At 42.0% G+C, this 22873-nt stretch overlaps 1 protein-coding gene across 5 annotated transcripts in view; it reads right to left on the reverse strand.

Annotated features, from left to right (window-relative positions):
- The window catches only part of KCTD1 (potassium channel tetramerization domain containing 1), a 203160-nt gene that overhangs the window by 30301 nt on the left and 149986 nt on the right, over positions 1–22873 (reverse strand). For 4 of the 5 annotated variants that reach the window (XM_009433824.5, XM_054672058.2, XM_003315834.5 and 1 more), the window contains exon 2: positions 15831–16009. The exons of the other annotated variant lie outside the window; for it this stretch is intronic. In XM_009433824.5, the coding sequence (XP_009432099.1) occupies positions 15831–16009 (179 nt within the window). The remainder of the gene's footprint in view (positions 1–15830; positions 16010–22873) is intronic. 5 annotated transcript variants of the gene reach the window in all.

Here is a 22873-nt window from a genome sequence, read left to right on the forward strand (position 1 = left end):
GTACTATTATCCCCATTTTAGAGGCAAGGACACCTAGCCAACTAATCAACGGTAAGGCCAGAATTCATAACCAGGCAGCTGGACCGCAGGGCCCAGCTGGGACCCACATCCTCACTGTGGCCATTCTGCTGCTCAGTAAAGCACTGTGCGTGGCCTTGGTAAATGCTGACAGATTTGCATCCTTGGGAGACAGTGTGCTATGCCAAAACAGAATTCTGACTGAATAGAAAATCCTGCATGCATCTTGAATTGAAAGAAAACTTTTAAGATCACCTGGGCCTGTTCTCTGACTTGAGTGTTTGTTTAAACATGATTTCTAGGGTAAATGGCTATTTGTCTAAAATCAATTGAGGATCAGATCATCATAACCTCCCTGGGAAGCCCAATTTAGTATTTTTTTCAGCTAGAACAGTTTCTGTTTAGGTTTTCCCTTGCTTTTTATTTGGGCAGGCAAGCATGAACATATGCACAGAACCTGCCCCACAGCCCACGCCCACCCTCCTCTCAACACTGTTCTATATTTGGAGGTATTTCTGATACACTCCTTAGTCTCTTAATTTAAAACTCCATAATGTGTTTTCCATTTCACAATAATAGTTACTATTCAGAGAAAAAAATGTTAAAATAGCTAACATGTATTAAGAGTATCAAGTACTCCACTAAAAACTTTATGGATTATCTAATTTAATCCCTTTTTTTTTTTTTTTTTTTTTTGCCCAGGCTGGAGTGCAGTGGCATGATCTCGGCTCACTGCAACCTCCACCTCCTGGGTTCAAGCGATTTTCCTGCCTCAGCCTCCTGAGTAGCTGAGATTACAGGCGTGCGCCACTAGGTCAGCTAATTTTTGTATTTTAATAGAGACGGGGTTTCACCATGTTAGCCCCCATGTCTCGAACTCCTGACCTCAAGCGATCCGCCCCACTTGGCCTCCCAAAGTGTTGGGATTACAGGTGTAAGCCACTGCACCCGGCCCTGATTTAATCTTATTGCAGCTCTATAAAGTATTTTGATTTTCCTGATGGAGAAACTGAGTTACAGAGCCATCGAGTAACTTGCCAAGGGTTTCTGAGCTACATAGTCTATTGTCCCTGAAGAGTGAGGGCCAGCACATGCTCGATGCTGTCCCCGACTCACAGTGTCCGTCTGTCCCAGAAGTCCCAGCTCCTTTCCTGCTCTGGCACCTCCTGCCAATCTTTCTTCATCTCGCAGTTGCGCTCTTTGTTACAGAACGAACTCTTTTGCATGTGTTCCCAATGAACCTAATCTGTGTTGGAAGGACTGTTCCTATTCCTGGGTTTCTCAGTATTCGCAACCCTAAATACTGGACTGGGGCCTTCCTGTGTGAAGAAACATTCTTGATTCTTCATCTGTGGTGTCAATAGCTCTAACAAATGGAACAGACTCTGGGCCCATCCCCCTGTGACTGCTGCTCTCCAGGTGGCCCCGTCTCTCCCTATTTTTTGATTATTTCCCTTGGTGTTTTACTGTTCCAGACTGTTGGAATTAACTTGCATGTCACTGCAGTCACTTCATATAAAAACGTCAGATTAATTATATGACACTATGAGAGGAGTATGGCCAAACCAGCTATATCTATTTTCAATTTAACAATTTTTCCCACTTGCAATCATGCCAGCAAAAGAACAGTATTTAAATCTTTTGCTTTTTACCTATAAGTGAAAAACCAGAGGCTTAACACAGTGCTTAATTCAAAAAGAAAGAACTAGAAAATAGATGTAATTTACTTAGAGACTAGGTAAATACATTTTGGACACCTAACAGAAGATGTTTGGAAGCAAGTAACTGAATCTACCCTGATTCCTTCACACCCCCGCCTTACCCCTCCATACTCAGACACACACACACACGACTTCATTGATGGTATCAGTCAACGGAATATCTCTTCAAATATCTACAGTATTGAAAGGTGGTTGGATGAATGAAAAGGAATGAATTATTCTGTCGTTTATGATGTCAGAGTGACTAGGAAGCTTAAAAACACATTCAGAACCTAAGCCTTGCAATGACAAAGTCAAAGGAAGGAGACAGCCTCAGGACTGTGAGCTATATCTCTCGAAAAGGAGGACAGAAAGCTGAAAATTGGACAAGAATCCTAATATACAACTTCAAAAGTATACAGACATTTTAAAGAATCTATCAAAAGTCCACATTACCCAACATTTTAAGAATGTCTAATTGCTTCTTCAAATCACGTGGAGGATGTGCCTGGTTGGCTTTACGCTCTGAGAAGCTTAAGGTTTCTAATTTATGTCGCAAGCTTATTTAAATAGCCACCAAATCAAAATGACATGTGAAAAATATTAAGTTTATATCAGCTAATGATTCAAAGACAACACTTGTGGGTGTGTGTGGTTGGGAAATACCCAAGAAGGCGCTGACAGCATTCTGCCCTTGGGTGCACTGTGGCCAACAATGCACGGTCTGTAGGTGTGTCTTGTGCAATTGTCTACGCCCTTCTGGGCTTAGTCGTGGTTTATCATAGTTCAAAAATTTACCCAGAGGCCCCAAGCCAGTCCATAGCCATGCTAGGTGATAGGAATATCTATCAATATTTCTCCCTACCCCTCAAAGAACAGAACCAAGCCCTAACCTGAAAATCATTTCAAGAAATAAAAGTTTCCCAGCTAAGAAGGATTCCTCATTTTTTTCCTCTTCCTTTTAAGATGATCATGTACAGGCACTGAAAAGTTGTAGTAGTAGTTTGATGACTTCACTTCCCATAACTTGTTGTTCCACTAGCTTTTCATTCAGAAGGCCTGGGTGAGAAAGAAATACTTTTCTAATTTAAAAATCTGCATAAAGAATTATCAATGGGTTCCTCAAGAGCCTGACACATGGTGTACTTGGAAATACAAACCATATCTTCCCTGTTTAGCTTTTCTAATCGTTATAGACATCAAGCTAGGGTGAAGAATGGAACTTCATTTTTTTTTTTAACGTGGTTCCCTAGGTTTCCTTGGTTGATACAACAACCTTTATTCCAGTCCATTTTCTCTGAATTCCACCCTTAATGCCATTTTGTTCCTTCTGCAATATATCATCAAAATGATGATGTTTTAATGATGTACCTTCTTTAGGGCCCCTAAGATTACAGATCAGTGGGATATACTTAAAAGAGCATTCTTTTTTTTTTTTCTTTTATATTGACTGTTTGTGTTGCTTTGAGACTAGGAGAGTTTTCAGTTTTTAGGTAAGCTCTAAAGCCCTCAGGACTTTCTAAGCTATTTTTTGAAAATCAATTTTTGGCGGGGTGGGAGGGGCCTCGCCAAGTTTAACGAGGCTGGGTGGGAGTTCAGGAACACACTCAGCTCCGATCACAGAAACAAGTTTGGGCGAGCTCAAATTCACCCTTCAGCTACGAAGCCCTCCCAGCCTGGCAAGGTTTGCCACTGTTTGAAAGTGGTGGTTAGCTGTTATGTACAGTTGTAATTTATCTTCTGAATATGAAGAACACAATAAGAAAAGTTGCATAAGAATAAAAATAATCATTACCACCAGAAAAGATAAACAGCAATGTTATTGCTAAGCAAACTGACACTTGGCATTTGACACTCGGTAGCAGCAGGAAGCCATTATCCAACGAGTGTCTTTTCCACTGATACCACGTCTTGAATAGATTCAGACAGTCGGGCAAATAGCTGATAAAATTGTGGCACTGAAACATGATTTTTAAAAAACATTTTCATTTGCAAATGTCACTGCCGTCAGATTGGAGCTTCCAGGTGCCTACTGTTGAAATATGAACGCATGAAAAACACACACCTTGTAAGATTACACCTGACTCTCATCCCCTGCTCGGACCAGGACCATCCTGGGTACCTTCGAAAGGCCAGCACGGAAAGCATTCTGCACCAACGCAGCTGGCTGCTTTGGGGACAAACTGTCACCACTTCCTATCTCCAGGCAGCTTGAGAGTAATCTTTCAGAAGCCAAATATTGGTAATTCATCTAACTGAGGCTATAAATCCTGCATTTTTAGTAAAAAGAAATGGTATTTTTATACGCGACTTATATAATTAATAGACTGAACTGTCTGGTGATGCGGTGGACCAGACTCTTCTCCTAACGTAGCTCACGTTTCAGTGATCCACGTTTCAGTTATGTGGCAGTGGACCCATGAGATATCTTTCAGAGGGACTTTCTGATACGACTTATAGGAAGTTTGGGTTAGAGATAATGTTTCCCTGTGTGTCCCAAGCTGGTGTTGAACTTCCAGGTTCAAGCAATCCTCCTGCCTGGCCTCCCAAAGTGTAGGGATTACAAGCCATTGTGCCTGGCCTGTTTTTTTTCTTTCAATCCTGAATATTTAAATGAAAATTATAACATCATGGTTTTGGGGTGTGAATAAATGCTTCTGTTTGGGAGTTGGGGGCAAAGGTTATTTTCCACGTTGGCCTGATAAAAAACATTTCCTCAGCTTGAGAATAACTTGTACGGGATTTTCTTCCAGCCTAGCATACGCATAGCATAGGTATCCTTGAAAGGAGATGCGTGAGATTCGTGGGCTGGGCTGTATGAAATAACATCTAAAATTTTAAACCCCTTTGAATGGAGCTGTTCTCAAGACACAGTAAAGTGGAGCATATTTGTCACATGTTAACGTTGTAAGAGATTATCTGAATCTTCTACGAAATGCCTATGAATTTTTCAAATGAGTAAATCAATCACATGGTTTATTATTATAAAAGTTCTTTCTGGTATGATGAGGGTAGACTCGAAATACGATGAAAAAACAGAGCAAAAATGCCTGGGGTGTTGCTCAATGATATTATTCATGACTGATCAAAAACGAGTACAGTCAGTATTATTGTCCCAAGCGATGTGGATTGTGCCAGAGTCAATAGGAAAGGCCTCACTCTGCCAGTGAGTCTCCTGCCACACCACCATGGTGCCCATGGTACTGCATGGTGACGCGTTTACATCTCACCACCTTTCTCTGCAGCTCAGGTGCCCTGACTCGGAGAGGCATGTGGATTGTGGGGAAACTTATGAAAACTAAAGATTTTCCTCACAACCTGGGAGATATAGATTAAGTAAACAGCAGGTGGAGCTCAGGAATCTGCATCATTAGAAGTACCTCGAGATGACCCTGACACAGGGGGATTAGGGAAAAGCTATCAATTGGGGGAAAGCATTCTGAAGGCAGGGGTCACTCTTCTGTTAATCTGGTTCATTGCTCTTTCCCTCCAGGATAGCGAGACTAGAAAATTCCTTTCTGGTTTGTGCCTTGAATTAAAAACGATGTAAATCTTTGCTGCCCATATTAAACTAGGCCAGGCAGGTCCTAAGGCTACTCTAGCACCTAAGACTCAAAATGTTTGACTTTCACACTGCAGCTGCCCTGGGGTGGCTGAGTTGCTCCAGGTCATAAAGGGAGATACTAAGCAAAATTCATTCACATTCAACAAATATTTATCAAGTGTTTGCTCTGTGCCAGGCACCGAAGACTACTGGTGGATCTGTTATTTGTTTTAAAACCTAGGGCATAGGTTTAGAGGGCTTTTTTTTTTTTTAGATAGAGTCTTTCTGTGTCGCCCAGGGTCTGAAGTACAGTAGTGTGATCTCGGCTCACTGCAATCTCCGCCTCCCGGGCTCAAGCGATTCTCATGCCTCAGCCTCCCGAGTAGCTGGGACTACAGGTGCATGCTACCATGCCCAGCTAATTTTTGTATTTTTAGTAGAGATGGAGTTTCACCAGGTTGCCCAGGCTGGTCTCAAACTCCTGAGCTCAAGTGATCCACCCACCTCGGCCTCCCAAAGTGCTGGGATTACAGGTGTGAGCCACCGCACCTGGCCCAGAGAGCATATTTTTACAATAAAAATTTAAACAAAGTTTCCTGGATTGGTGTGTGAGTGTATGCATGCATGCGTGCTTATGTGTGTTCCATGTAGGAGTGTGAACCTTGAGTGTCGCACTGGTTGTTGCATTGGCGGGGTGTTTTGGGGTCTACTGTTCCAGCAGCAACAAGAAAGGAGGGCACAGCAGGAGGGTGGTGACTAACACAGCCATGGGCCTCAATCCTCCCAGCCTGGAGAGCAGCCCTCAATATCCCAGTATTGTCAAGTGCACCATTCTTTCCGGTGGGCACACAGTGCAAGGATCAAAGCTGGTCACTGACTGTTGCTAACAACTTTCTCTTCATAGGTACAAACAAGGAGCCATCAGACAAGTGGCAAAGTCACTGGTCCAAAGTCAACTTTGTCCCTGGCTGCAGACAGGCTTGCACACTGGACATGTGGGCCTGAAAGAAAAGGACTTCAGAAACCCACACGCAAATAAGAACAAGACCCATTTATCCCATTGCCCAGTCCAAGGCGGTCCTTTCCAAACTGTTCCAAGTCATGATACACACAGAAAATGATGGTGCCATATTTGTATGACACTAGGGTAGCAAGAGTTTTGTTCACGGCAGGAAGTGACTGGCCTGGAGCTCTGGCTTCCTCGGGGGCTGAAGGGCTCACATGGGTAACCCATGTCCCAGCACTAACAGAGATGCCCTTGGCTAGGGAATAAGGTGAAGGCTGCCTTGAGAAGAAAGTGGCTTGAAATATCATAGACAACTTGACCTTTTGTCTAAAAACCACTCTTAGAACACAGTTCCAAAAGGGGTGTGTTGGACTATATGGCTGAACATGGGAAACATTAAAAAATCCTGTGCCCAGTCCCTGCTCCAGACCAATAAAATTGGGATCCAAAGATCCCACTTGGGGTGGGCACGGTGGCTGATGCCTATAACCCCGGCACTTTGGGAAGCCAAGGAGGATCACTTGACCCAGGAGTTCGAGACCAACCTAGGTAACAAAGTGAGACCTCGTCTCTACAAAAACATAAAAAATTAGCCAGGTGTGGTGACGTGCACCTGTAGTTCCAGTTACTTGAGAGGCTAAGATGGGAGGATTGCTTGAGCCCAGGAGGTTTATGCTGCAGTGAACTGTGACTGCACCACTGTACTCCAGCCGGGGCAATAGAGTGAGACCCTATCTGGAAAAAAAAAATTGGAATCTTTGAGGGGTAGAGGCAGGCAATTTTTTGTTGTTGTTGTTGAGTCTCAGTTGATTCTAACCTGCCCCTGAGTTTGAGAACCATCATTATGAGGCTGGGAGCCGTCGCTCATGCCTATAATCCCAGCACTTTGGGAGGCTAAGGAGGGTGGATCACTTGAGCCCAGGGGTTCAAGACCAGCCTGGGCAACATGGTGAAACCCCGTCTCTATAAAAAATTAAAAATTAACCGAATGTGGTGGTGTGTGCCTGTAGTCCCAGCTACTCAGTGGGAGGATGGCTTGGGCCTGGGAGATAGGATCATGCCACTGCACCGCAGGCTGAGTGACAGAACAAGACACTGTCTCAATAAATAAATAAATAAATAAATAAATGAATAAATAAATAGAACCATTGTTATCAAAGAGGAGGAAACAATAAGCATCATGGAGTCAGAGTGGGAGCTGGAGGCCTGGCTCTTACCCCATTTCCCAAAGAACACTGACTCTTAAGGTGAAGCCACTTAACCTCTCAGAGTTTCAGGGCTCTTCTCTGTAGGGATAGAGGGATAAATACAGTCCCTACCTATAAGGTTATATGTGATATAACCTTATATATAAATACCGTCCCTACCTATAAGGTTATATGAAATAAACCCAGCCCAGCCTTTAAATGTAACTTTATGATTTGAATAACGTTACTGAATTATTTTCCCTTCATTCTTTGGAGGATCTGGCCTCTGAGTACAATATTTTACCCAATCATTAATTTATACATTGAACAAACTTTTGAATGTCCACCCTGCGGCTGGGATGCTACCAGGTCCCAAGGATACAGGATGAAACCTCCCTTCCAGGGAGAGGGTTTCTGTCTATGATGAGACTGAGTTTTGGGTAAGTGAGAAGTTACTGGAAGTTGAGTGTATGACCCGGAGTCCTGCCCTGAGTTATTTCATGTTAGGATACCCAGTATGACTCATCTGGCCATCAGAGGCTCTGGCAGGGGTGCAAATGTGCGATGTCTGTGGCTAGCAGAGTGGCCTTCATTTTCATAGATCCAGTGTGATTTGTGATAGTGACAAAATCTGCTTCTAAATCTAAACTGACATGCAAACTAGATTTTGTCTTGAAAATATAGATGAACAAAGATGTATTTTTTTGGGGAAAAACATGTAGGAATAAAATTAGTTTTAATATAAGGAGAGAACTATATGTCAAAGTGGGCCTATTTATCATGTGTGTTCTTTTCTTTCTTGTTCTAGAAAAAGAACACCTAGATCTCACGCTTCCATCTAGATGTTCTTTTGCTTTTTTGAAAATTTTTGTGTGTACATAGTAGGTATATATATTATGGGGTACATGAGATACTTTGAAACAGGCATGCAGTGCACAATAACCACATCATGGAGAATGGGGTATCCATCCCCTCGAGCATTTATCCTTTGCGTTACAAACAATCCAATTGTAACTTTTAGTTATTTTAAAATGTACAATTAAATTATTATTGACTATAGTCACTGTGTTGTGCTATCAAATACTAGGTCTTACTCGTTCTTTCTAGATACTTTCTGTACCCATTAACCACCCTCTCTTCCCCTCCACCCCCAGCCCACTACCCTAGATGCCATTAGCAAAAAGCTCAATTACTTTTGCACCAACCTAAATATTTTTCTTAATATCACTACTCACTGAAACCTTGCTTACTGGTGGTTTACTTGTTTACTGGCTGTCCTTCGCCCTTGCCCAGGTAAACTATAAGAGCAAGGACTTTTGTTGGTAACTATTTATGCATTGGCAGATGAGGAGCACACAGTAAGTCTGTTGAAAGAATGAAAGAACGGGCCACGCTCAGTGGTTCACACCTGTAATCTCAACACTTTGGGAGGCTGAGGTGGGAGGATCACTTGAGGCCAGGAGTTTGAGACCAGCCCTGGCAACATAGTGAGACCCCTGTCTTTACAAAAAATAGAAAAATTAGCCGGGTATGGTGGTGCATGCCTACAGTCCCAGCTACTCAGGAAGCTGAGGTGGGAGGATCACTTAAGCCCAGGAATTCAAGGCTACAGTGAGCTATGATCCTGCTACTGCCCTCCAGCCTGGGTGACAGAGCAAGACCCTGTCTCAAAAAACAATCAAACAGGACAAAACAAAAACAAACACAATAGAGGAAACTCAGGCACTGTATGGCTATCTTTCCTTTAAATTAGGCTCGAAGACTTTATGAGCTAGATTACTTTAAAAATAAGGCCTTTTTTGTTCCCTAGTGGCAAAGGAAGTTTGCTGAATCCAGCAGTTGTGCAAGGTAAGTTACTGAAGGACTGGCTTTTCAGCACTAAACATAAAATCCAGTTTCATTGTTTTTTTAAAAGTCATTTGAAGCCAACCATTTCATTTACTCTTTACCTATATAACTGAGGAGCAATTTTGGAAAAGCAATATTGTAAGATGAAAAGAAGAGAGAGAGAGAAGAGGAAAATTTCTTCTATTACCCTGGAGAAACTTTCCATTTTTCATTTGCCAGGTGCTTTCCCCCCTTTTAAGTTCCTCCATAAACTAACTTTTTTTTTCAAAGATTAACCCATCTTGCCAACCAAAACTGTTCATCATTTTATGCGTTTCCTTAAGACTTTTCATAGCAGCAGGGATATGCTCTCTTTCCATCTGTGCCGAGACTGCATAACGAAGGTTGATTTAGACTCATCTAAAAATCCCTAATACCTATTCTGTGACTTTTAAATTTGCTATCGACATTGAATTATAAAGCATGTGGATGTAGAGAGCAGATTATAATAAAAAGCTCACTATTCCATGTCATGCAGTGATTCCGAAAGCAAGTGTAGTGAATAAATTGAATGCATTTTTTTTTTTTTGGCATTTCTGTTGAGATCCTAAAACAACGGCTTGCACGATGAGGCTGCTGAACCCATGTCTACGAACTGTAGTGTTAAAACTGGAACTGTAAAGTCATAAAAAGTGATAGCACAGAATCCCCAACCCTAATACAGGATTACAGCAAACTCCCTAGGCTGGCATACAACAATTACAAGGAAAGCCAAATTGTTGAATGCAATTATCCTCTGAATGTATGCACCAATCCCTTAGTGTTGCAGTTGTCTGAATTTCCTTTTGGTGTAGCTCCACATAAGCAATCCGGTAATGGCTAACACATCCGAGAATGACGCACGCCAAAAGCTGGATTGCTGCTGGCAGAGCACACATGTTTGGCATCTCCATCCTAAAGCTCCAAATACACACACCCCTGGGTGGCCATGGGTGTTGACTGCAAGGCTGAAAGTAGAGTTTCTTGCGTTTTGCAATTACCTACATATGCCAGCATGCTTAGTAACTCTACTGCTATTTAGAAGAGACCAATTTAACATAATCTACTTATGTGGGAGTTAACTCATGTACTGGGTTTAAAATATACAAAAGCTTTGTCAAGCAGTCAGGTTGGATGGCTGAGGGGACTGAAACATGAGATCTCACCTTTTACCTCTAGGTCATTGGTTGACAATCAGTGCTTTTATTTAAGACCCTTGTCTTATTACCACTTGATAGTAATAACCTATTACACTTGATAGGTTTGATGAATTAGTAGTATCAGTCTACTTCTTGGTTTTAAAAATGGTTATCCACATCTGAATAACCATCAGTACAGCTGCTATTAAGATTGTTTTTGTTGGAGGTAATAGTAGAGAATGAATAGATCTAACTTTGAAATCAGACGTGTTTTCTTTTAAAGCAGAAATAGAATGTATTTTCATTATGCATGTGGCTAAGAGGATATTTCAGTGTCAACAGTAGATCTTAAAGAAGCCATATAATATGGTACCAATATTAATTATTTATGAAAAATTACTTAGTTACCTAGATCTTTTATTACCAATGATGTTAATAAAGGGTGCCTTGGATTTTTGACTAAGATATAAGCAGGTCTGCCCTTAAAATTTTCAGGGTCCAGGGCAAGAGTGCGAGTGGAGGGTCTACTTTGCATACTTCTAGACATTTACAAGCTACAAATCAAGCTAACAAACTATTAAACAAAATATGTTCTATCTTCTTTATCCATTTATAATTCTTTTTTGATGGTAATATATTTTTCTTGACAATACTTATTTAAAGTGAAATTACTGCAGATCTGAACTGGGTGTCTTTCTTGGGGATTACAATTCAAAATGGCCGTCAGAATTGGAGACTCTTATGAGCCTCTGAAAGGAATCAGTGTTTACCACTGAGATGGTGGAGATTAACCTCTGTCTCAGAAATACCTCCTAAAGAGCTGTTTTGCATCTTACATACACATTGGTTAAGAAAAAATACATTACTGATATATGTAATACTTCAGTTAATTTGAAAACTTTAGTCCCTTTAGCTAAAAAAACACCTGATGATGGAAATGAATGAACAACATGAGTGGTTAACCTTGAGGCGTAAAAGTCAATTTACTCACTGAATCATTACTCAGGGTTTACAAGCTAAAAAAAAGCATGTGCACACACACACACACACACACACACATTGGAACCACTGGTAACCTTGGTAATAAGAGAAATGAAGATTGAAAGCTATTTTCTTTTGGTGAAATGGCCATCATGAGATACATGAAATAATCATTGAGGAAGAGGCCTACATTCTCCAGAAGGGATCATACATCTTGGTGCCATTCAGAGCCAGATGGTGAAAATCAAGACCTCTTTGGAAAACTGCAGAGGTTCCTATTTTATTGGCCTGGAGCAGGGCCTTGCATGGCTTTTCAATGCTTCCCAGGTGCTTCTAATGTTCAGCTGTATAGTCCATCATACTACTTTTTGGGGACAAAGTTCTAAGGGTGCTCTTTAGCCAAGAGGGTAGGTTAAGTAGAGACAGAATTTTAAAAACACCTACAACATTTCAAAACGGAGTAAAGGGGGTTCTTTGCAGGAACTCTGAAATTGTAGAAAGATAATATTATATCTTTTAAGGTCACTTGTTACATACAAATTAGTGTTTTTAAACTACAGGTCTTTCCCTTGAAATCTTAGAAAAAGCCCCCCTATCCTCTGGGTGACACTAAGGAAGAGGTAGGTGAGGGTGGAACCAGGGGATCCAAGAGGGTGGGGCAGAGAATGGTCCCATAGGGTAGGAAGGGTTTGAAGCACCCCAGAATCTACAAAACTAACTGGAGTTATTTGTGATTCCATGGCCATGGGCAACCTAATGTCCTTGGATTTATCCAAGAGGGGTTAATAATATGCAAGAGACTTTCCCAGAAATTGGAAGGAGCCCCCGACGCTATGGGAAAAGCATGAAGAACTAGTTCTTCTCTGTTTCTTTGATTACTAAAATTTGCGTATGGGTCCCATTAAATTGGATGTTGCTTTGACATGAACATTTAATTACCTACAAAAATATGCCCCCCAAAACCCAAGAGGAAACAAAGCAATACCCGATGGTCAATTCAACAGCAAAACCAGTGTTACCTGAGCAGTGTCATTTGCTTTAGGTATTAGCAGCTGAAACAGAAGTTACTTTGTAAGGCTTGTTTCAAAGAGTCTTGACAAATTCTTAAAGATATCTCCTAATGATAAGGATGTCTCGGAACTTGTGACTGGCTGGGGTATTTAAGATAAAGGAGGAGAAGGTGCAGGCCAGGAGTCCCCTGAGACGGGAGTCATCCAGGCAAGAATCCAGATGTAAAGCTGCTTCCATGGCTAGGAAAGCAAGAAATGGAAAATATTTGGAATTTGAAAAGAAACAATTCCTGGGTTTGGCAGAAGATTAAGTATGAAGACAATACTACATGTTGGGCACAGGGCCACGGTGTGCTTTTCACAATCACATTTAATCCTCCCAGTAACCTTGCAAGGAGACCTATTTGTGCCTGTTTTACACGAGAGATGACAGGTGTTCAGAACTTAGACCTTTCCATAGCCAAAGAACTGTTCGCCATTTGCCAGCATCCAATCTGAGAACCAATGAATCACAAATTATTTTTGCTGTTGCTCCTGTGATCCTAGGACTCACTGGTGACAGAAAGCAGAGGGCAAGTCTAGGAAAGGAAGATCAACAATTCTATCTTTTCTAATTACATTGGTGAAAGAGACACTCGCTTTTTTATGTATTTCAGTATCAGGTTAGGGGAGGGGTAGGTTTAGTGAGATGCTTTTATAAAAACATCTGTTTCATAGTTCAGCGCTGTCCAACAGAAATAAACAGCAAGACACATGTAATTTTATATTATCTAGTAGCCACATTAAAAAATCAAAAGAAACAAGTGAAATTAATTTTAATAATATGTTTTATTTAACTCAACATATTATCATTCCAACATGAAATCAATTTAAAAAATTACTGAGTTTACATTTTTTTGGTACTAGGTCTTTAAAAATCAGTGTATATTTCAAACTTAGATGATATTTCAATTTGGATTGGCCATATTTAAAGCGCTCAATAGCTGTACGTGGCTACTGGCTACTGTATGACACAGCGCAGGTAAATAAAGTGATGAGATCCATGGAATTTGGTGCATGTTTCAGGGTTTGGATAAGAAGGAACAAAAATAGACTCTTAGAAATATCCATGGAAAGATGGACTGAGAAAGCATCTCCAAATGGGACACTATTTGAAGTCTTTACCTCATAATATATAGTGCCAGAATAATGAAAGTAGCAAATTATTTGAGAGATAGGAACTGAATGAATAGAGCCTCTCTCCCTCTGTCTTCTACTTTGGCCAGCAGACCAAGTGATACCAGGGAGCTTCCCAGGGGCTAAATCCTGGCGGGAATGAGTCAGTGGAAGGAGACCCACCTAGTTACAATGAGCATAGAAGAAAACCTATTGCTTAAGTCACAGAAAATATAGTTTTTATTAACTTCCCTCCTGTCTCAAGGTTTAATTTACAGAAACTGAAGCAAAAGGCCATCAGACCAGACCAGTAAATCTTGCTACAGTTGAAGGTTTGCTTTTTGTCTCTTAACATGCATTTTGTGACTTAAACCCTAGAATTAAATTCATCTAAAGAGGCAGCTGTGATTTTCTGTAGTTGATGGTGGTATTAACAGAGGGTCGGAAGGAATGGAAATAGGCATTTTCAAAAAGAACACTACTTATATAACAAAATTCTTGAAAAATAAAGCCATTATTATAATATGATTTTTCGTAGTACCTATTCCAATATACTTAGGAAAGGTGGGGACTAAATAATACTAACAGATGACTAATACAATCATTTCATTTTAAAGTATATAGTCTTTTGGATAATTGAACAAATGGAAACCTATTTTATTTAAATCATTTCAATTGTAGAAATTAAATCTGGAAATTAAGAGAGAAAACATTTCATCTTTCTTCTTTCCAACCTTCACATTCTTTCATAAATTATCAAGTAATGGAGTGAGATTTTAAAACAAAAAACAAAAAGTCGGCCTTCATGTAGCATGCAAGGTGACAGTGACTTTTATGTCAGTGGTGTCTACTTAGACTGTAAGCTATCTGTTATCTGTCACTTCATAAGACATTCTGAAAAATGTGGCCGGTGCCCTTCTGAAGCTCAAGGAGTGTGTTTCCAGTTCCTGTGATCAGAAACAGAGAAACGCCCTGTTTCCCGACATTACCCCACATGAATGCATGCCTCCTCCCCTATCCACCAGCAAAAAACTTCCCTTACAGGATCTGGGCATAGCCCCCAAATCTGGGGCAGAGCCAGGAGGGTTGTCCCAGGGTAGAAAGGAAATTATTTCTTTGGAACTCCTTTAGAAATGGGTGGTTGGGGCCAGGTGCAGTGGCTCACACCTGTAATCCCAGCACTTTGGCCAAGGCCAAGGTAGAAGAATTGCCTGAGGCCAGGAGTTTGAGACCAGTCTGGGCAACATAGCGCGACCCCATCTCTACAAAAAATAAAAATATTAGCCAGGTGCAGTGGCTCACACCTAGAGTCCCAGCACTTTCAGAGGCTGAGACGGAAGAATTGCTGAGGCCAGGAGTTCAAGACCAGCCTAGGGAACACAGTCTGACCCTGTCTCTACAAAAAATTAAAAAAAAAAAAAGCTGGGCATGGGGGCATGCACCTGTGGTCTCAGCTCCTGGGAAGGCTGAGGTGGAAAGGTCACTTAAGCCCAGAAGGTCAAGGCTGCAATGAGCCATGTTTGCACCACTGCACTCCAGCCTGGGCGACAGAACAAGACCCTGGCTCCAAAATAATAATAATAATAATAATAAATGGGTGGGCAGGGGCATGGGAGGAGATATCTCATAAACATAAACGTATACTGCCTACTTGTAAATCACTCTCCATCTTTAAACAATTTGTATATTTATTTATCTGCCTTAAGTTCGTAAGTTCCATGGCCCTTCATTTTTTGTAAACTATACTATTTTGGCTTCTTGGACTTTTGCATACAGATCTAAATATAATGCCTCACTGCTGAGAATCTCTTTTTTTTCTAGTTCACAAGTTGATGAACCAACTGATCTCCTATAAAATTATCAGAACCTATAAGAAAGCATGTTTTTAAAGAAGGAAGGAACAAAGGTGTTGGGGAGAAATCACCATTTTTTTTTGTACTACATTGAGAATTATGAATATCATTGTAGAGCAAAATATCACAGTATTCCATTCTCCTGTGACATTTTTACATGGACTCAACTAAGCTGCGGGTCCAATCCTGATTCGAAGATGTCCAGCCATTGTCCAAGACATCCAGCCTAGGCAGCAGGGTGGCTCACACAGCACTTTCACATCCTGCCCCCTGCCTCCACGAGGCTACACTGCTATGCTGGTCAAAGGAAAAACAGTTAGGTTACCAAATACATGCACGTCGGAGTCTGATTTTTCAGTTTTTCAGATTACCTGGATTCAGGGTATTTGGTGAGGGTGGCCAGGCTGCTGGTGTACATGTGGCCGCCCACATCAATGTGGACAGGCGCATTGGATTTTGTGAGTTGTGCTGGAGTAGGGATGCCTTGGTTGTTCAGTGGAGATGCAGGGGATCTAGTGATCAGAGGTCTTGACATATTGGGCCGACTGTCCTACAGAGAGATAAGCAAGTTTAGATACTTTTTCTCTTTACAGTAGAAAGATAGGAAATACATATAGCATAAAGAATAAACGAGTGATTAACGATACTCATTCAGTAATAAAACCTGAAAAACCGGCAAGCTCTTGCTCTTGTTATAATGAATATCAGAAAAACCAATTCTGTAGCAAAGAAAAGGAAATCTTCACATGCTCAGAAATAAGGAGCTGAACTAATGTTCACTTCAAATAACTCTGAGGACTATGAAGGCTTATTATACTAAGAAATTCTTGCATTTAACAATTGACACATGGCAACTAGTATGATATGAAAAGTCTATTCATTCCAAATAAAATGACAATCAAACACTTCAAACAATACATATCTAAATAAAAAGCGTATGAGTTAGCCCTCTCTTTGAAAACTTCCTCATTGCTATGCACTTGGAATAAAAACAGACCTCTGACACCTGTGTTCTACAAAATGTTTTCTTAAACTTTCATTTTTCAAATCAGGAAAAACAGAGCATACTGGTCTGGCCATCAGCTCACATACTTAAAGCAACCTTGCAAAGAGATACCACAAGTTCATCAGTCAACAGAATATACCCTCAAATGATAAATATGTGCTTGCTCATGAACCACAAGCGAACTGCTCTTCTGCATGCCTGACTTCTTGAAGAAATCAAGTTCCCAAAGTGTAACTGAGGCAGATGCTGATGTGCGGTTGCACAAGCAAAGGTGCAATGTGAGCAAACAGACCAGAATGAGGATATCACCTGGTGGCAGTAACAACATGTTTAAGAAATTGTACCTTTTTTTTTCTTTTTTTGAGATGGAGTCTCGCTCTGTCGCCCAGGCTGGAGTGCAGTGGCACGATCTCGGCTCACTGCCAGCTCCGCCTCCTGGGTTCACGCCATTCTCCTGCCTCAGCCTCCTGAGTAGCTGGGATTACAGGCGTCCGCCACCACGCCCAGCTAATTTTTCGTATTTTTAGTAGAGACGGGGTTTCACCGTGTTAGCCAGGATGGTCTTGATCTCCTGACCTCGTGATCCGCCCACCTCGGCCTCCCAAAGTGCTGGGATTACAGGGGTGAGCCACCGTGCCCAGCCCGCCCAGCTAATTTTTATATTTGTTGTAGAAACAGGGTTTCTCCATGTTGCCCATGCTGATCTTGACCTCCTGGGCTCAGGCAATCTGCTCATCTCAGCCTCCCAAAGCGCGAGGATTACAGGCGTGAACCACCTCACCCGGGCGGAAACTATACTCTTGAGAAAATAAATTATTACATCCTTTCCATGGATACAATATAAATATTTCAAATGCTATCAAAACACGGTTGTTTGCTTTTAAATTAGAGCCCAAACCACAGACAAGTAAAGATAGGTCTCTGGTATTCAATGAAGGGGTCAAACATTTAGAGTATCTAACTGAAGAGTAAGCTAAAATAGCATTTATGTACAAATTCTGTAACACCGATGACACACGTATACTCTCAGATTTATAATTTTAGCCAAAGATTGTTTTCAAACATGCAAACAATGTATGGCAAAGCCAGGGATAAGGCACACTGAAGGGATTTTGAAAAATGCCTTTGATGGAGACCACAAAGGGGAAGTCATCTAGTTTTTGTGCATAAAATGCAGCATGATAAAATATAAATTTGCAAAACATCATAGATTTTATGATCTGGAACAGCTTCAGGAGTTACCTGGGGCACAACTGTTAGACTACTTAGCATTAACCACATGTCCAAGCAAGACTGTGAATGCACATGGTTTCTGAAGCTCAACATCTACTGTGAATGGGGTGGTGACTGGGCCTTTACGCAAAATGTTTACCATCTGTGTTGTGCGTTTCTACATGCTGAATTAACAGAGCCTAGAAACAGTTATAGAAAAAGAGTTAATGTTTTAGTTCTTAAATCGGCTGGTCGGCTCAAGGGCGTTTACTACATTATTCTTTATATGTTTCTAGATATTTTTAACAATGCAAAATAGATATTGAAAAACACAACAGGATGTTTGTAACACACAAAGAAGAGGAGTTAAAGGGGTATTGGGTATTGGAAAAAAATAAAAAAAACAAGACAGTTGGTAGGAAATATGAAACACGTAAGGTTCAGAAATACTAAAAGTAGCATTTTAAAATCTGGATGACAGAAAACATATTTTTCCTTTAAAAATGCAATCATACAACCTCCACTTTTAAGAGATACGTACTGACTTCCTGTTAGAAAATGATTTCCTGGCTACGGACACACAAACACACACACACAGGCACACACACCCCTCCCTCCCTGTTACATTTCAGCCCATCACAGCGCGGCAGAGTCTGTAATAGTTTTTCAATTGGACACATTCTCTATCCTGCCTGAGGGTGCTCAGGCGAAAATGAACAGATTTGCAGGGTTAATATTGTCGTTAGACTGTGACCTCATTCAGCATGGCTCTAACACTGCCAGGTCTATACAGAAAGAGAAAAAAATGAAAGCATAACTGATCGGTTGAAGCATTCCAGATTTCTCAGAATATATACCATTTACACTGTAAGTCATAAATGCAATGGATATTGCTAAGTTTAAAATTAAACCAGTGTTTCTTCAGCTGGGGGTGGGGGTGGGGTGGGGTGGAGATTGGCCCTTAAGGGCAAGGATTAGAAATGCCCTCCTTTGGTGAGCCCTCTTGGTTCTCCTAGGCGCTTTACCCATCCTGGATGTTCTCCTCTTTCTGCAGGGTTGCTGTGGCTATGCTCATTTCTAAGGCATTAACTGATACTAGTTAACACAGTCAGAGCTTTTCACTTGGTATTTTCCATATGGGGCAGATTGTAAGAACTTTTTTTTTAGGAGACAGAGTCTCTCTCTGTTGCCCAGGCTGGAGTGCAGTGGTGTGATCAAAGCTGCTCACTGCAGCCTCAAACTTCTGGGATCAAGCGATCCCCCCACCTCAGCTTCCCAAGTAACTGGTACTACAGGTACGTGCCACCACACTCAGCTAACTATTATTATTATTGTTATTTGAGACAGGGTCTCACTCTGTCACCCAGGCTGGTGCAATTTCAGTTCATTGCAACCTCCACTTCCCAGGCTCAAGCGATTCTCCAGCCTCAGCCTCCTGAGTAGCTGACACTACAGGTGCAGGCCACTAATGCCCAGCTAATTTTGGTATTTTTAGTAGAGACAGGGTTTCGCCATGTTGCCCAGACTGGTCTTGAACTCGTGAGCTCAAAGTGATCCTCCTGCCTCAGCCTCCAAAGTGTTGGGATTACAGGCATGAGCTACCACATCTGGCCTAATTTTTTAGTTTTAACATTTTTAGAGACAGGGGTCTCACTGTGTTGCCCAGGCTGGCCTTGAACTCCTGGGCCTCAAGCAATCCTCCTGCTTCAGCCTCCCAAGTCACTGGGATTACAGGTGTGAGCCACTGTACCTGATATATAAGAACTTTAAAAATCCTTAGGCTGGGGTTGGGGGGGCGATATTTGGGGCTGAGAGTTTGGGCACTTGTATTAGACACTGAAGTTGATGCTCAGTATGTATCCCATTGACTCCAGATGTTTCATCTAACACAATTGTGGCAACCTCTTCCTTGGCCAGTAGCTGGAGCTGACACTTTCTCAACCTCACCTGGATGGACACTGAAGTCCAGGATGGGATGCTGCTACCTGCAGCTGCCATCTCCCTGCCAGTTTAAGGATGAAGCCAATGCCCAGGATGGCAGAGCTGAGAGCTGGAAGGAAGCCAGGTCCTCGCTGACATTGTTGACACACTGCATCAGCCATCTCTCAGCCTCCCACCTCTAGATTTCCTGTGACTTGGGAAAATAAATTTCTGTATTTGTAAAGCTAGTTTGAAATGGGATTTCTGCCACCTGTCTTGATAAGGAATCCTTCCTGTTACACAGCTGCTTCCCTGCGAGGTCATTTGGGTTGGGGGCCTTGGCCAGGGATGCCAAGCATGGCTGCCTGCTGAGATGCAGCAGAGCCTTCTGTCGTTCATCATCGTCCTCAACTCTACCTTCCCATCATCATCTTAGTTTGTGTATGTCTTTCAGGATTACTTCTGGAGAAAGGAAAACCATAACCTTTAACCAGAAAGAGTGCAAGGGACTTGGATGTGCCGTCACACTGCTGAAGAAACAACTCAGAGTGCTGAAGACTATTTCGATTTCTGCGCATTGCTCAGGCAAAGAGCTCTGTGATAAAACTCCCTCCGGAATACAGATGAAGAACCCGGGAGAGGAACCCTTGTCTTAACATGAAGCTACTTGATTACTGCTCCTCCCCTGTGCAGCCCATTGTTCTCTCCTTTGCAACATTTTTACTAATTTATTTTTTAGAGACAGGGTCTTGCTCTGTTGCCCAGGCTGCAGTGCAGTGGCGCAATCATAGCTCACTACAGCCTTGAGTTCCTGAGCTCAAGTGATCTTTTTGTCTCAGTCTCCCAAGTAGCTAGGACTACAAGTGTGCACCACCACACTTGGCCAACTAATAACATTTTTTTGTAGACACAGGGTCTTGCTATGTTGCTCAGACTGGTCTTAAACTCCTGGCCTCAACTGATCTTCCCACCTAGGCCTCCCAAAGTGCTGGAATTACAGGCATGAGCCACCAGGCCTGGGCCATGACATTTTATTATCATTATTATTATTATTTTGAGACAGGGTCTCACCTCTGTCACTCAGGCTGGAGTGCAGTGGCATGATCTCAGCTCAGTGCAGCTTCCGCTTCCCAGGTTCAAGCAATTTTCATGCCTCAGCCTCCCGAGTAGCTGGGACTGCAGGTGTGCGCCACCACCCCTGGCTAATTTTTTTTTTCATGTTTTTAGTAGAAATGGGGTTTCGCTATGTTGCCCAGGCTGGTCTCGAACTCTTGAGCTCAGGTGATCAGCCCGCCTTGGCCTCCCAAAGTGCTGAGATTACAGGTGTTAGCCACCGCGCCCAGCCCATAACACTTATTAACATCTCTTGAGTGCCAGGCACTGTTCAAGGTGATAAGTGAACAAGAGTAAACAAAACAGGCTGGTCTCTGGCCTCAGCAGTCCTGCTGTTCAGTGGGAGGGAGCCCATGAAACATGCGACTACAATCAGGACAGAGGAAGGCCGGGCTACTATGGCAGCTGATGGAGAGGACATTTAACCCAGGGTTGGGGGCTGGGAAGGATGGGGAAGGATCCCTAGAGACTGAGAACTGAGAAGTTAACAAACACTGGGAGGTTGGAAGGAGAGTGCCCAGTGCTATTCCCAAGGCTCCAAAGTGGGAGAGCACATGGTACCTTTCAGAAATTAAAAGTTCAATATAGTGTCGCAACCACTTATTTTTTTCTCCAAGGTTGAGGGATAATGCGGGAGACAGAAGCTTGTATGTTGATCTGTGGTCTGAGAACCACAGAATTAAATGATAATTTACAATGAAAAAATAAATGAAGCCCACCATAACATCCTTGTGTCTGGAGAAGAGGAGGTAGAAAGGTTGGGAGCTAAGACCCCACAATCTAAACAGAGCTGTCCATAGAACTTTCTGCAGTACAGGAGATGCTCTGGACCTGCACAGTTCAATATGGTCACCACCAGCCACAAGTGGGTGTCATAGTGAGACTGAGGAACTGAATCTTTAATTTTATTTTAGCTAATTTAAATTTTAATTTAGGCCAAGCGTGGTGGCTCACCCCTGTAATTCCAGCACTTTGGGAGGCCGAGGCGGGCAGATCACCTGAGGTCAGGAGTTTGAGACCAGCCTGGCCAACATGGCAAAACCTCGTCTCTATTAAAAATACAAAAATTAGCCAGGTGTGGTGGCAGGTGCCTGTAATCCCAGCTACTCGGGAGGCGGAGGCAGGAGAATCGCTTGAACCTGGGAGGTGGTGGTTTCAGTGAGCCAAGATCGCGCCACTGTACTCCAGCCTGGGTAACAGAGCAAAACTCCGTCTCAATAATAATAGTAATAATAATAAATAAATTTTAATTTAGATAGCTACCTGTGGCTAGTTGCTATCATTTTGGACAGTGTAGTAACTTTGGGTAGCAAGTAAACTTTGCTAGAATTTTTCTTAATATTTGGAAGCCCAAATTATGACAAACTTGAATTTCCCACTTCTGTGATGGAGAAGCAGGAGTATTTTAGAACTGAATACAATTTATTCTTATTTCTTAGAGACACGGTCTCACTCTGTTGCCGAGGCTAGAATGGAGTGGTGCTATCAGGGATCACTGAAGCCTTGAGCTCCTGGGGTCAAGCGATCCTCCTGCCTCATTTTTCCAAGTAGGTGGGACTACAGGTGTGTGCCACCACACTTGGCTAATTAAATTTTTTTTTTCTTTTGTAGAGATGGGGACTTGCTATGTTTATCCAGGCTGGTCTTGAACTCCTGGCCTCAAGTGATCAAATGCCTTACGACCCCTCACAAACACATTCATTTCCCTCTCCCTTTCTAACAGTATTTCTCCCTTCTTTACTGACACTATACTTTTTTTTTAAAAAAAAAAAGAATGATGCCCTGTGGATTTGGAAGAGCGCTGAAGAAAAGGTGTCAGGAACAAAAGGGCATGTACTGTATGATTGTATTTACATGAAGTGACAGGCAGGCAGGACGATGACAAAGATCAGAACACTGGCCACCTTTGGGAGTAGTGACTGGAAGAGGGAGTGACCAGCAAAGCTGCACATCTTGATCTGAGTGGTGACACAGTTGTATACATACGCACATGGAAGATTCATTCACTTTAAGTTCTATTAAATAAAAATAAGATAAACTGAAAATAATCTTGGAAAAAAAATCCTCCAATCAGAACACTTTACTGTTGAAATACTTACTTAAATTTCTGTGAAATAACACTTATTTTTAAAGCCAAAAAAAGTGCTTATTATTTCCTTTGAT

This window comes from Pan troglodytes, chromosome 17 (genome assembly GCF_028858775.2).
Source record: "Pan troglodytes isolate AG18354 chromosome 17, NHGRI_mPanTro3-v2.0_pri, whole genome shotgun sequence".
Classification (NCBI taxonomy): Eukaryota; Metazoa; Chordata; class Mammalia; order Primates; family Hominidae; genus Pan; species Pan troglodytes.